Source organism: Macrosteles quadrilineatus, unplaced genomic scaffold (genome assembly GCF_028750875.1).
Source record: "Macrosteles quadrilineatus isolate MER2022 unplaced genomic scaffold, UCM_ALF_1.0 Scaffold_1__1_contigs__length_201487025, whole genome shotgun sequence".
Classification (NCBI taxonomy): domain Eukaryota; kingdom Metazoa; phylum Arthropoda; class Insecta; order Hemiptera; family Cicadellidae; genus Macrosteles; species Macrosteles quadrilineatus.
In genome coordinates this window covers 190,543,625-190,559,132 of record NW_026542594.1, presented here as the reverse complement: position 1 = coordinate 190,559,132, position 15,508 = coordinate 190,543,625, and the positions used below count along the sequence as shown (strand labels likewise).

Sequence of the window (15,508 nt, the reverse complement as noted above, 5' to 3'; positions counted from 1 at the left end):
TGTCAGAGACAGTATTTCTAATTGTTTCCGCGTTGCGCCTCTTATAGCCCCCTCCGGCCATAAATTTGTATTTCCTCGGCATATTAACAGACACCTGAAAAACACAGCTATGTCAGGTAAACACAGGAAACTGTATATGTATGTATATAACCAAGCATTTAGTGGGGTGAACAACACCGCAATGTTGTTACTATTCACCCCACAAATTCATAAAACCTAATCTTCAAAATAAGAAAATTTGCAGAACTCACTATATTTAAATTATAGTAATAAACAATCCTTTAGCTTTAAACTACTATCAAAGGTATTATTTTTATGACTTCTCACTTATTTATATAGTATACATATTCTATATTCGCTCACCTGAAACGTTCAGGGTTGATGTAAAATATCACATTGACAAAAAAAAATTAAAAAATAACTGAGCAGAGAATAATTCCGGATCCAGTGATGCCAACAAAACTAAACACAATTTCCTAGATGACTGTATAGGAGTTGATTATGTAGTTCAAATAGTTATAAGATTACATATAATTACAAGAATATCAAAGTTATACACAAGTACGAAGTTTTGTTCCTATTCAACCCGTTTTACGGTATCCATAATTTTTCACAATTTTATTTTCCGTTGGTGCACACTTTCTTTAGTTGTGGACAATAGACCGCATCAGGTGTCTGAAAAAGTGGGTGTTAATTATTATACTAGTGGTCGTCCAGTGGTCGAAACTCGACCAAAAATATGTAATGTACTCACTTCTCTATTTTCACCCCACACTGTAAATAAAACATGTGATTGGAGTTTCTTCCATTTGTTTTGATTTTCTGTTTATATTTCGTTGTTATTTCGTCACCAGCATGGCAACGCATAAAATCCATGTTATTTTTTTCAAATTTTCAATCTCATTTTTTGTGCTTATCTTTGAGCCTATTTAAATTTATAAAGGGATTCTGCACACCTACAGGAAAATTGCTTTCTAACGGTATGCGCAGATTTACCCCACGATGCACACAAGCTGAGAAAAAAGGTTTTAAAGAAACATGCTTGCCTATTAATATATAGATAGATAGTGTTTTTATACTACTAAACTAACAACTAGTAGTCTGAAAAATAACAAAACCTACTTGAAACGAAAGACAATGGGAAATAACAAAAAAACGTTAGTAGAAAAGTTTTTTTTTTATTTTGTGTACACTGAAAAATTTGTGATAAAGATTTTTTGCATGTATATTTACATCAAAATGATTTTTACAATTTTACTTGCTGGTGATAAGCGTTATTTACAATACATTGGCAAATAATTACAACACATGAGCTGTACAAAAATACGTATCTGCAACAATACAAACCACGAGGGCAACTAAAGATTACTATAAGCGTAAAAGACGTATTGTCAGGAATATACATTTCAGCAAAAATTGACAAAATACATGTAATTAATGGTTTTGAAACTACAATACAAACTAAGTGCTTACAACAGCACGATTCTACAACATGTACTACGAAAGCACATTTTATATAGTAACTTTAAAGCAATGAGCCACTGTTAATATAACAGTGAAAAATGATCAGTACATATACCACAATACATCCAATAATCCACAAAACATTTATTCTAAGCTCTTGTCACTTAGAGAAAAGTAAATGAAAAAAATATGGAAATGGAAGGAATTCCAAGCAAACGGCCAATACCAATGCTTCACATTGCTTTCTAATTGCTTTTTTTGATGACTGCTAAAATTATTACAAACGTAATACGCTTAGCAGCCACCAAATCTGTTGAAAACTAGACAACAGTCTAATTTATAGAGTAAAGAAGATATTTTGAAACAAAGAAACAATAAATTAATGAATAAAATATGTTAGAATAATTTGATTGTTACTAAAATATATTAGACAAAAATAATCTTGATGATTAACAACATGAGTAGGCCTATCATAGAAGAGAAATATAGTCAAGATGTATTCATGGAGAGAACTGGGACGGGTGACGTCGTCCTGTAATCCAGCTACTAGGTTACGAATTGTGGATATTTATAGGAATGCACTGTGGATGCGATACTCCCTGGTGTGGATTAACGTCCGCACAAGTGAGTACTACGACTATCTGCAGTACTATCCTGAAAATTAGACCAATTCGTAAGGCAAAAATGTGGTTCGGACTCTACTATAAACTGTGGGTCCCTTAGTTGCCATTAGCTATATGGGCTAACAGCTTTGTCTAAGGAATAAGTCGGCCTTAGTCACTATCAAGAATACAAGATCATGCTACTCATCCTACACTCATCTCCATTCATACTTGGCTTAAAATACCTACTTTGTATGGTCGCCATTTCCTTAAAAAGTATTAAAATGTTAACAAATGTATTTAAAAAATAAAACTAACTAAGAATTAGATATAATTATTATAAGAAAATATATTGCTTTAAATAATTTTCAAAATAGTTTCCATAGCTAAAAATGATTGCTTTGCTTAGCATTGAAACAATGATTTATACAGTTTACCAATATTGTACACTAAAAATGTAAATATAATTTTTATAATAAAAAAAATAATAACATAAAGGTTGTGAAAGAAATCTACTCAACTTTCACTATAATATGATATGATATAACAACAATAACAAATACAAAATAAACTTTTCACGGCGTAGGTAACATTTTTCATTTTTGCAACTTTTTTAGTCTAAAAGAAAAAAGATCTGATTTTTTGGCAAGCAAAACCCACATTACTTAAATACCATGGTTGGTTGGAGCTTATGTTAGTTTACCGTTTCCCCAAAATTTCATCACAATCAGATAATTTGTATAGCAGTTATCAAGTGAAGGGATAAAAATACAACAAAGAAAGTTTCCTGAGACATAAAAGTAAAATGGCTCCAGACAATAACTACACTACTATCTAATTCACATAGAAATTTGCTAATACTTCCATATACTTATTAAAATGTATAAACTTAAAAGTAAAGTACACAATATAATGGAAGTTTTGTTTTATTATACTTGAAAAAATACAAAAATTATAAACATCATTTGTACAATCGCTAAGAGCAAAAATCTAAAATCAGAAATGAAAATAAACACTGTAACAACAATTAACTTAAAGTTAATTAGAGGTTTAAAAGTAAAAAAAAAAATAATAATCTAAAAAATCCTCAACCTAACATGATTATCGTGTCACTATGTTTATCAATTAAAGCTAAAAATTACCAACACACTAAACATAATCTTATCCCATAATACAACATAACAATTTTAAGGACATGCCTAGAAATATAAATATACACATAGTCTTGTAAGTACTGTAAATAAATAATCTCAAATATTGTGGTAGTTCAATACTCAACAAAACGTGACAAAACATACATTTAAAATGATTATAAACAAATCAGAACAATATTGATTCAATGAAAAAAAAAATAGTCCAAATAGAATTAGCAACTCTAACATACATGCATGATGTCAGAAAGTGTAATAATACTTGACATCGTCGATTTTGTAGAAACAGATGCAATATTTCCAACAAGAACATATGATTGACATGATTATTTTAAGGACTGATTAAATCGTAAAACATAATGATTTTAAACATTCAATAATGTCATGATAAAAATCAGATTTGGTAATTAAAATGATAGTAGGCCTATAGCACTATTACATTGATTTCATAAGTTATTTCTAGTACAAAACACAAGTACTGTAAGATCTACATTATATGTCATAATAAACATAAATTGTAGATGACGACAACTTAAGTTTTGACAGTTTAAGGCTGTTCAGCCTCTTCCTTCTGCTATTGATTCTGTGTCTGAAAAGAACAAAGGAAACATTAATAACCTTCTGTATCAGGGTGGGAAAAAATCCCGGGACAGATAAATATTTCAAAAAAATATTTAATATAGCTACAAAACTAGGCAGAAAGTTATTGGGCATTAAAATCATTTTAACACATTAATCAGTGATACGCTACCTCCTCAGGGGGACGGACGGCCCACTAGGAACAAATCTCAAATGTATACACAGATTGATATGCACATAAAATTAAAGGTCTTTGTTAGTAAAATACAATGCCGCAAACCCAAACTCGAACGAACATCCGAGTAAAAAATTACAGCTATGCAAAGACTGCTTTTTTCCAAACTTTCGCAGGCGTAGGCCTTTTAGTGGACTTCCACTATTTATCTTGAGGTCATGACACAAGCTCACGATTTTGCCACATCGATGATGATGACTTCGGGAACGCAGAAGCGAGGAAGATGATTGCTAAAGATGTTTACAATTTCACAGCAAAAACTAGGGCCCCTCACTGTTTCAACAAAACCAAGGAAACTGTTCATGATTCTTGTTGGGTTTGTTTAAGGTTTTTAAATTCTGAGGAGGATAATCAATTTTTTAGGGAACGCTAACAATTTCGTCACGATCACAGATGTTAGCGATTTCATTAGGACGACAGGAGATTTGCAAATAATCTGCAACCACAGGAGACGCTCACAATTTTAACGCAATGGCAGAAGACGTTGGTGTACCTGCGAATATGGACAACTTTGAGTAAAGATGGCGGCCATAGGGTGGATTCCCCACAGGAGATGTATCTGATTTGACTACTCACAATGGTTAGCCAATTCCATTGTGTATTCTCAAGTTAACAAATTACATTGTTCAAAAGTGAATTGAATCAATTTAAATGGCTGAACCATCTATACCCTCAGTAAAAAATAAACATTTTTGTTACAATAAAATTTGATTTGACTTGAAATTCAAAATGTTCATCCAATGTTCTTGGATGGGAAAAGAAATAATTTTGAAATAAAATTTGTGAAACTTACATTGTCTGTGTTGTGTTGTTGTGGATGTGCCAGAGTAAGCAACGTGGGCGCCTGAGACACAGTGACGTTGGTGCCTGATGTTTGTATTCTCACTGGAGCTTGTCTCACAGCAATCTGCTGACCCTGCTGTAGCACTGCTGTCACCTGAGCACAAAACAACTGTTAGTTTTTAATTTGATTTTTTTAATTAAAATTTTAAATTCATCTTTCTTGACCTAAGATGTAGGCTCTAGCCAGGAGCTGATTTACAAATACTTCAGTCTAGGCCTAGTGAGCGACATTATCACTTCGGTAAAATCCATTGATGACTGGCGGTATGTGAACCAGAGACCTCAGGGATTGAAGCCCTGCGCTTTACCACTAGACCAGCTTGGTTCCAAGGGAAAATAGCCTAAGCACAGGCGGAAAAGAAATATCTGCATTGTTCAGTTGACATCCGTCAGGCCCAGAGCCAATAATGATACACAATGAATAAAAAATAAGGGGTTTAATAGTAACTGGGTTTATAGGAAATATTGCATATCATTATAATCCTCCCTGCCGACAAAGGTCCCACAACAGTGTAATGAATAAATCAGAATACCTCAGTGAAGCCAACAAGCAACTTTAATTATCTGACCGAAGTACCTATAACCCACAAGATAAGCCGCCGATTAAACCGATTGCCCCTTACTGGAAGTTCCCCAAAAAAATCTCTAAAGAAACCCCCAATTTTCTTATTAATCCCTCAGTTCTAGGGTCTGACTTACGTGAGGTATAAATGAGGCAACAATGACATCATAGTTTAATTCAAAATTCCTCCGTGCACAGCGCTGTAGTAGAGAGCACAGCGCTTAATTTTTTTATAAAATTTATCTGTCATAACCTAACCAAACTTGCTGATGATGAAAAATTTTAATGAAGGTTTACTAATAAAAAAATACTTCTGTTCATAAAATAAAATTATAAACGCCTTAAATTCTAACAAAAGATGTACAGTTAAGAAGTATTCTAAGCAAAATCAAAAAGTTAACGGCTCCGGTGGGATTCAAACCGGCTACCATCAGTTTATCAGCCAGGTACGCTATCCACTACGCCACCAAGGCTCATGGCTCTACTCCGTATCGTTGCGGTAATAGTGTTCCCTCAAGAGAAGAGATCTGACAGCGACAGCTGACAAAGGCTCTTCTATACCTCCCTTGAGTAAATACCCTTAGTTCTATCTTATTTAGCTAAGAGTGTGTACCTGGTTGAGGAGAGCCTGTTGCTGGGCGGCCGAGCCGGTCACTTTGATGGCTCCAGCAGCCATTTGTGATCTGTCGATGGTTACGTTGGGAACGGACGTTCTCACACCACCCGGCGAAGCAGTAACTACCTGTCAAACAGTATAAAAGGTTAACATCTAGATATTCCATAAATATGCATTCTATGTTCAATATTTCTTCACATCTTTCAAATGCAGAACACTATTTGGGAGGACTAAAAATAGACAAGTGAGGTGACTTGAGCTTAGGACCATTTTACTTATTACTCACACTAGGAAGGTGCACAAAGGTTACTCACACAAAGGTTGCAGTTATCACAAACCAAAGGATTTTATTTTTTGGGTTTTATTTTGGATAAAAATTAACATATCGTGTTGAAATACATATATCATAAATACTAGATAAATAAAAACACAATTCTGTCATCAATGGGTTAACGATGAATATTGGACAATAACTGTACCTGGATGGTTTGTTTAACGTTCTGCTGAGGGATGAGTCTAGTCTGAGAGGTTCCTGCTTGGTTCTTGGTGATGACAGTGTGAGATATGACTTGTCCAGAGGTACCTTGACTCACTACAGTCTGTCCTCCGGTAGTTGAGACCTGTCAGCAAAACAGATAAAATTATGGTGAGTGCACCAGAGAATGAACATCATGTTTAGCCTTTTGTTTCGACAGCTCCATCACATACACCCGTAAAAGTAACTTTGGAGCCTGATTAGTGAGAACCTTTTCACTGGCTCCAATTTAAATAATTGCCAACTGTCAATCATACTTATACAACACAAACACAACATAGTGTTCCAACCAGTTCATCATGAAGCTTTTTACTGTAGCGTCTGGTACAAACAAGGTTGGTTGTATTTGTAATGGTTCTTTGATTATTGGTGGAAACTGTGATGTATGTAACTCACGGTAAACTTGTTGAGGTACAATTATGTATTTATTTTAAAATCGAAACCCTAACCAACAATAATTTGAAGTCTGTCATTTACTGAATCACAACTTTTGGTACAACTAGTGAATGACTGCTTTGTTATTAACAAGATTTGAATTGACATTCTTTCAAAGATTTGAAAACTATGAATTCTGATGGAGTACCTGCTGGAAAACACAAAATATCATTAGCAATCATGTAGATGGGACACTATAACCAGAATTTTACCACGGTTTAATTCTATGGTAATTAAAAACCTGATGAAAATTTGTTGTTCACTAGAATCTATAGCAAGCCTAAAGTTCTTAACGTTTGTTAAAACAAAACCCTGCCGGGAAGAGCTAGAGAATCGTGAGAACGTTATATCAACTAAAAGAAATACTAACATGGGCCAGGTGCTGTGGATGGACGTGTTTTATGACTTGCTGTATCTGCTGCATTGTCATGGTGGTGGGGACAGACTTCTGCGACTGAACTATCAGCTGGGCCGGCACACCCTTGTTGGTCACCTGTCACATACAGAATGTGAAATTACTGCTGCTCATGTTCTATATTCTAATTACATACAAATCACAGAAATAGTCGAGGGGTGAACAAGGGTTGTTCCAGGAACTAAGTGACGTTTTGGTTTGGAAAGTAATTATATTAACGCTGCCATGTTTTTAGATAGTTTTTCTATCGTCTTAAGAAAACAAAAACGAAAACGAAGACTACAAGGATGGGTAAAATGTAAGGTCTGCGAGCCAGGCTATTTAACTTCGGGTCAAATAGCAAAAAAGTTGAGTTTCAGGTCTTGGGTTGGGATTAGGTTGCTTGAGAAAGTATTTATAAAAAAAATAATAAAATAAAAATTGTTCTACTGAAATACGTTGCAGCAAAGTCGTGAACATCTTCAGTAACGGTGACAGAATCGTTGATTTTTCCTGACGCCGTGGATGGATAGTATATGTCTCCTGTGGTCATGGGGAAACCATTAACTTCTCCCGTGGTCAGGTCATAATGAAGGAGACCAACAAATGGCACACAAATCGTAAATTTTCAATTGTGTCTGCAAAAGCGACAATATAAAAAATCAATCTTCTTGCAAGCCGCCTGTATATAAATGACATGACCCGACTGAAAATTATTTAATCTTATTTAGTCTGAGCCAGGCTTTTGGCCATTTTTGATGAATTGTGCTAGTATAAAACTAATTCCAATACTTTTAGAGAACATGTCAATGTTTGAGTTACTCTTGATGACTGAAATAAAGGCTACAGAAATAACAGAGAATGTTTAAAATGTAACAATAAGATATCCATGTGACGGCAACATACGTTGCCAATTCAATAACAAGAACTAAAAACAAATCTTTTATAGAAGTTGGGCGATTATTTTTCGTTGCTACTTACCATAACCTGCCCTAGGCCCACCTTCTGGCCCGCCAACTTGCTGCGTTGCTGTGCTAAAAGCTGATTCTGCAGTGTCAACTGTCTAATTTGCTGCGGAGTTGCAGTAGCAGTCTTAACTCCCTGCGGTAAAGCTGCTTTCACCTACGGACGATAAATATTAACAATCTTTATACTGCAAAATATATATAGGCTAAAGTGTCAAAAATACAAATACCCTCACAGCAGCAAACCTGCAGACTAATTCAATTTTCTTCAAAATATTTCTCTAAACATATCAGATTTATTACCAACGGAAGATCTTTTTGGCTACTGGATACATCATGACAACAAAGTAAATAAGCCAGGTCTTACCATGAGACTTACGGTAATAACTTATTTCTTTTACAGGAAATTTGCTAAAAACAAAACAAGATAATTATTAAATAATCATAGTAAGAGCTCCAAAGGGTTGTGCTTGGTTATGAATACATTGCAACAAAACAAATTCAGTCCGTAAAACATTAAAAAAAAAAACTATTAAATTTACAAATCTTTTCATCTCTAGTATTTGTTTTGAACAAGTAAATATAAGTAATTGAGAAGATATCCCCGCTGCAGGCAGATTTTCTTCACTCAACTGTAATAAGATTTATCTTGAAATGGGGTTTTAATCCATCCAAATTTTCAAACTGTAGATGGTTTTAGAGGCAGTGTGAGCTTAATTTTTTCCAAACTAAATCAAATCAAATCATCTTTATTCAAACTGTACATACATACATGAATAGAGTCACAGAAATAAGAACTAACAAGTACATTATGTTTCTTATTTTAACATTATTTTATTTACATACATTGCTAAATCTATGCAATACAATCCTTTATTAATGCTGTGTATTTATGAATGTAGTTAAAACATTTTTTACTCTTTTGGTTAGTTAGTCCTACATAACAAAAGGCTAAAGACAAATTTATTAAATTCGCTCACCAGTCACTAGATCTTGCAATTTGTATTTTTTCTTCTTTATCATTGAAATCGTTTTTGTAAATATATACCTACAACCAGCTCTAGTCATGCTGGTAGCAAATAAGCTTGATTATTGGGTGGATTAATAGAGCTATAAAAAGAAATCTTCAATAGAATAACAAGTTTTATCTTGGAGATATTTTCTTACTAATTTCCTAAATCCCTTTGTGTGTATATTAGTTTTCAGATTTGATGGTAATTTATTAAGAAATTAACATCCGATTTGTGTTGCTTTCTTTGAGAAAAAAGTGAGGTTATGCCGGGGTATATCTATTTGATCTCTGTTTCTTGTGTTATATACGTGTATATCTTTGCGAAACACATACTTATGAATGTTATTTTTGGCAGAGATAATGCATTCTAACTAATGATGATTGTTAACTGTCCGTAACACAGAGTTTAGTTCAAAATTGGTCTATTTTTATACACTCACTATACTAATCCCAAGTAAAAATATAATCCATCGATTCAAATAAAATTAGTGACACCTTAAGTGTGAAATTCCAAAATCAAAAGCAAACTTGATATTGGTGCAAGTGTTGATGAAAATTAAAAATCAGCTTGAGCAAAACCAAAACTGTGTCTTTTAAAAACATTCAAGACATTTTTTGAGTTTGTTTGTAGTTTCAGCAAAATAACTGAAAAAATTTGAAATGTTCAATTTGTTTGAAAAAGTTCACTCCAATGGCCTGAACGTTATAAGCTTCTGTTGTATTTTATCGCCAGGTAGACAGCTGTTCAGCTTCTTGCTCTTTTTCTTCTTGCTTCCATCGTTCTATCTTGGCGTTCCACTACATCATATCCCATTGTTTTCTCTACCTCTCCTTTTCATTCAAAATAACTTGATCCATCAATATTCATTGCAGTTTTTTACTAAATTGGTAAAGTTGTCCAGGTATGTTCTCGTTCTCAATATTCTTAGTCGTTCCAAATATCTTGATACTTTAGACATTTTAGGAAGAGAAAACTCCGCAGATTAATTAAGTAGTTGAGATAAAACTGTTCATATTGCCTTTATAAATTCCTCTTGATGTGTTTTCTTCTTAAACAAAACAACGATTTCATAAAAATTCAACCTTTAACTAATAAATCGTCTTAATTTTTTGCATGAGACAATTAATTGTGCAATAGGTACTCTAATGATGGTAAAAATTATTTGAACAATTAAGTTTAATCGAATCATATTAATAAAAATCCAAATAATAATAAAATGAGAAATTATTTAAGATTATTCAATTTTCAAAAATGTGGAAGAGAGGATTTTTCATATTATTTTGTACTGATTCAAATTTTATATTCATGTTGACCTCTTCTGGATTTACCTTCAATGTATTTTTCACCTTCAAATCAAATTATCTTTATTCACGTCTGTAAATAAATATTTACATGAATATTATTGAATTAATTATTATTCACAAGAATGTCATATATACATCTTCTATCTTCACATATCTGATACATTTTCAAACTTTTGTTTCTTCTTGTGGTTGAATATGATTCTTCAAACGATGAAACACATACTTTCCAATATACAAAATAATTTGAAATATAATTTAAATTGGATTTTTAAATTTATGATATTTCTGCAAGCTAGTAATTTGTTGCATGAAAAAAATGTGACTGCTTGTATAGGATCTTAAATTTCCTTTGGATAATGCCCTTTATTCACATGAGATGTAGTTTCAATGATTTCATAATGCATTAGTAAAGACCAATATTAGAGCTTCTAGTAAAAGTAACAGTAAATTAAATAAATTATTTTTTGATGAAAATTAAATTTGAATTAAAATCTGGGAATCAGCAGTTGGTGATAATTGTCTTCCACAAGAAAAGTTCATTGAATTTAGGAGAATCTTCCAATCGGATAAGTCTTTACTTTTAAGTTTGTAGAAAGACAGCTTTCAAACAATCCAGGAGATATTTGTTTTTTCACTCTTATAGCGAGGGTTTCTTAGAGTTTGAGGTTTTCTTTCTTGTCTTCTGATTAGAGTTTATAATTTTCATAAGCTGTGGAGGTTAAAGTTTACCCTCAACAAGTGCATCAGTTTTTAGATATTAAACAACTTAAATTTAATTTTTTTTTTATTCTATAAAAATATATTACATCACATACAATTTGCGTCAAACTACTGAGATAAAACTAAAATCTGCTGTCTTGTAGCTTGAGGTGTTGATTGTCAAATTACATTCATGATGAGAAAACCACAATAGTGGTAGTCAAAACCAGAAAATTCAAATCTTGATACTTGAAACCAAAACCCAAACTTCCCAAATGCAAATATTATTTTAGTTTCTTGGTTTATGTTACAATAAATAGGCAATAAAATGCCATGCAATAAGAATTGAAAGATGCAATTTTTAAAATTAACTTTAATTACAAAATCAGAACTTGCTCAATAATTAGAAATTGCTGTAATAAATGTGTTATGGTGATAGTAAGCTCATATTTCTCATTGTTTTTCTATTTAAGGAAAATTTGTTAACATTCCTTGATGCAAATATTAAAGAAACGAGATTCCAAATCTCAACTATGTGATTCTGTCTTCATGGGATATTCCTGTGTAGATAATAATTCCAACTGTTATTTATATTCTTTACTGAATATTTCTGAGTCCACTGAAGAATGTAATTATAGATTTTAACTAGACAATTAAATGATATTGAATCTATAACTTATATTTACGTTAACAACAAAAGAGAAACTTGTTGCATGAGCAACAGTAAAACAAAACTGTAATACTTAAATCAAATCATTTATTCAGCCAGAATTAACAATATACAAGTTGTATTAGCTCAGTCAAAATTAAATAAAAGTTGGATTCATTTAAAATTATCCCTTTTGAAAATTATTATCGATGAAACGTTAAGAGGTTCATTGACTATAATGAGAAATCATTTATATGGCAAACATCAAAATTAATCAGTCTTATAGCTGTTATAATCCTTCTTTAAGTGTACATTTTTTTCTGTGTCATTGGCAACCTTATTTTTTAAGGCAGGCGTATTTATTTTTATAAATAAATTCTTTTCTTTTCTTCTTGACTTGTCAGAAAATTGTAAAACAAATTTGATTGAATGATGTCGAATTGTAAATAGAGTTCAAAATTTAAAGAGCTTCTCAATTTTGTTTCTCGATTTATTATTTCCTTCAAGGATAAGTCCAGGGTAGATGGGTATCATCAGCTGGTGTCATTAGAATCAATAGCGGTTTTTGGGGGCAACCGTGTTGTCAGTTGGAGGTTGTTGAGTCGTTTCGTTCTTACAGTAGTCTTGATTAACTGGGGTTAAGGCTACTTTGGGATTACTAAATCCTTTGTCAACATCAAAAAGACATTAAGGAACACTAATAAAAGCCCAAAAACATAATAAGAAAACAGCTGTACTGTATCTACCATTAATGGATCAGTTTGAAACATACTATACAAGAGCTAATTATTTATATAAAAAAGTTAGAATTTTAAGTATATACAATTTTCTGTCTCATTTCTTGGTCGCCAAACAGCGTAGACGACATCATAATTAGTAGCCGGCATTGTCTTCTTTTTTTTCTGCATAGACGGTGCCTTCTCAATTGCGCTTAATCGGTCAATATTCGTCACTAGACTCACTTAACTCGTGTTGACAGTATTTGGTAGGCGTAGCTGCAGATCAAGTCTCACCCTACTCCCAACTCAAATTTGTAGCGTTTTCACCACTGATTCTGATAATGATGCTTGTATACAGATAAAACTAATATATTTACACATTTAGCTCATGCTCAACACGGAACCTCGGTTAATCAAGACCACTGAAGCATGAAGACACATTTGTCGATGTTAACTACGGATTCTAATCGTGTAACTACCTGGGGCAGAGTGAGAGGCAGGTGTTGTCCAGAAGCAGTCTTGACTAGAGCCGCCACGCTGCCACCTTGCGCCTGCAGCCCCGCCTGAGCTAGTATCTGCGCCGGGGTCACAGTCTTGCCTGCCACCGCCTGGCGCTTGATCAGAGCTGCCACCTCACCAGTCCCAACAGTACTCACCTGTTTCACCTGCACAACACAGGGACATTGTAGTCAAAAGGTTATTTCAATTAAGTTAGTTTGAAAAGTGCCCTGATTGGAACCCTTAAGATGTTAACACATCGGTTGTTTCGCAATCGTATCACATTACAATTTCCAGAAAAAAAAGGAAAATCTTTTTTTGGAAATTGTATTTTTTATTTGTCAATATTAGTATAATTTGAAGTTAAAATACTGGTAGGGCTTAATGATCTGCATAATTAATTAAACCTAGGTCATGGCGGCGGAGAACAAAAGTATAAAATGAAACCTATGGCTTATCAATGAAATTTTGAGTGGCTGATTATTAGCTTTGTTAATTTTAAACACACTATGTTCAAATTTTTTATTGAAAAGCATTATTTGGCTGTTTTAGACAACAGAATTCTTATATCAGGATCAGCATTAGTTACAGTGTTAATAAATTACTTTGAAGACAAATATTTTAATAAAAACAATGTTAAAGATAGAGAAATAGATTTTAGATAGTTTACATGAGAACATTTGGAGTCTAGTGAATAAAAGGTAATGACCTCACAACAGTTAAGACATCATGAACTACATACATACAACACAAGACATGCCACAAATTTCACCCTCCTACTACACCGCCTAACGCTTTTCGAGAAGAAACCTTCATACAAAGGAGCGCTCTTCTTCAACCACCTACCCGACCATCTAAGAAGCCAGCCACCCCAACGTTTCAAGAACCAGCTAACGGAATGGCTCCAAGGAAGACCCTACTACTCAGAATCAGAATTCCTGAACACCTGACACAGCGCCGCCGCTGACAAGAGCTCTCTCTGGGCATCAAAATTTTAACTTTGTGTTATCACATTTATAAAAAAAAAAAAAAAAAATCTTGAGCATTGTATAACTTTGACAATCTAAAATCTTTTGTTTTGACGCATGTACTATTCTCCCACGAATATGTAAATAAAGAACATTGTCTATTGTCTATTGTCTATTGTCTATTGACCTAGGTCTAGCCTGAAGTAATGTGAAAAACAACCCCAGGCTCATGTCTAGCGTCCTAGGACAAAAAGAAAAAAAAGTGACCTTTTATTGAACACCTATAATCCTCTCCCTTATTTTCTCAGGAAAGCTACCTCATGTTTACCTGGTGAATCCTGGGCTGGGACGGTGAGGTGACGGGGACGGCCCCAGCTCTACCTTGCAGTGCCGCCGCTCTCAGTTGCTGTTGACGCAACAATGCTTGTTTCTGGTAGAGCTGTAGTTGCGCTGGGTTCAGTTGCTTACTCGGCACGACTAAGCAACAACATAACAACTAAGCAACATGACAACCAACATCACAACATCTGTGCTCAGTGTTCATAGTAGAGAGTATATCCTTAGATTCAAATCATACAAAATTTCTTCTTTTGCATGCTAATGGAGTTTCCCAAGGTAGTGTGTTCGGTCCAATTTTGTTCACCCAAAATGATCACTGTTCCATAAAAGTGTTAAATTACAAAATAAAGTAAATCAAATTTAAGTTGTATTTTAGAGCTATTTTAGATTGATTAAGAGATTTAAAGTACAGTGTTGATTGATTCAGTTGTTTCTTGAGGTTTTGGTTTTTTTTTGTGAAACAAGTTGCATGAAACTTATCAAGGTTTAAAGACTATTATTTTAATGGAATGATCAAGCTTACCTGTGATGAAAGTTGGAAGCTGATTAGAACTGACAGACACACAGAACGTAAAAAATAAATCTTTAACTGCTTAGACTAAATACAGCAATAGTAGTTTTGACAAGATTGACATGAATGCCATTATACATTCAACATTAAAAGTTAACTATCAAAGTAAAATAATATGTAATAGTATAACGTTGTTGAAAATTAATTGATATTACAACTTTAATTTAATCTACATTTTTTTTTAGAAAACAACTGATACAAAAATACTATGAAACAGTTTGTTAAATATAAACAAGGTTTCTAATCTAACCTATCAATGAAATTGAAATGTACCTCTACACTGTTACCATTTTATGATTTTTCAATTGAAAATGTAATTAATATTTTACCGTCACACTAGTCCATACCCTGTTGTGAGAACTTTGGT

The 15,508-nt window shown here is 33.2% G+C and overlaps 1 protein-coding gene across 4 annotated transcripts in view; it reads right to left on the bottom strand.

Moving 5' to 3' along the window:
• Positions 1-1,167: 1,167 nt before the first annotated feature.
• The window catches only part of LOC128992543 (helicase domino), a 70,487-nt gene continuing 56,146 nt past the window's right edge, over positions 1,168-15,508 (bottom strand). For 3 of the 4 annotated variants that reach the window (XM_054416173.1, XM_054416190.1, XM_054416181.1), the window contains exons 41-48: positions 14,560-14,708; positions 13,245-13,430; positions 8,398-8,538; positions 7,393-7,515; positions 6,532-6,672; positions 6,050-6,178; positions 4,825-4,968; positions 1,168-3,806 (exon numbers count right to left, since the gene is read on the bottom strand). In XM_054416173.1, the coding sequence (XP_054272148.1) occupies positions 3,792-3,806; positions 4,825-4,968; positions 6,050-6,178; positions 6,532-6,672; positions 7,393-7,515; positions 8,398-8,538; positions 13,245-13,430; positions 14,560-14,708 (1,028 nt within the window). In that variant the 3' untranslated portion in view covers positions 1,168-3,791. Of the gene's footprint in view, positions 3,807-4,824; positions 4,969-6,049; positions 6,179-6,531; positions 6,673-7,392; positions 7,516-8,397; positions 8,539-13,244; positions 13,431-14,559; positions 14,709-15,508 lie in introns of those variants that run through there. The other variant, XR_008490720.1, reaches the window with a different exon arrangement.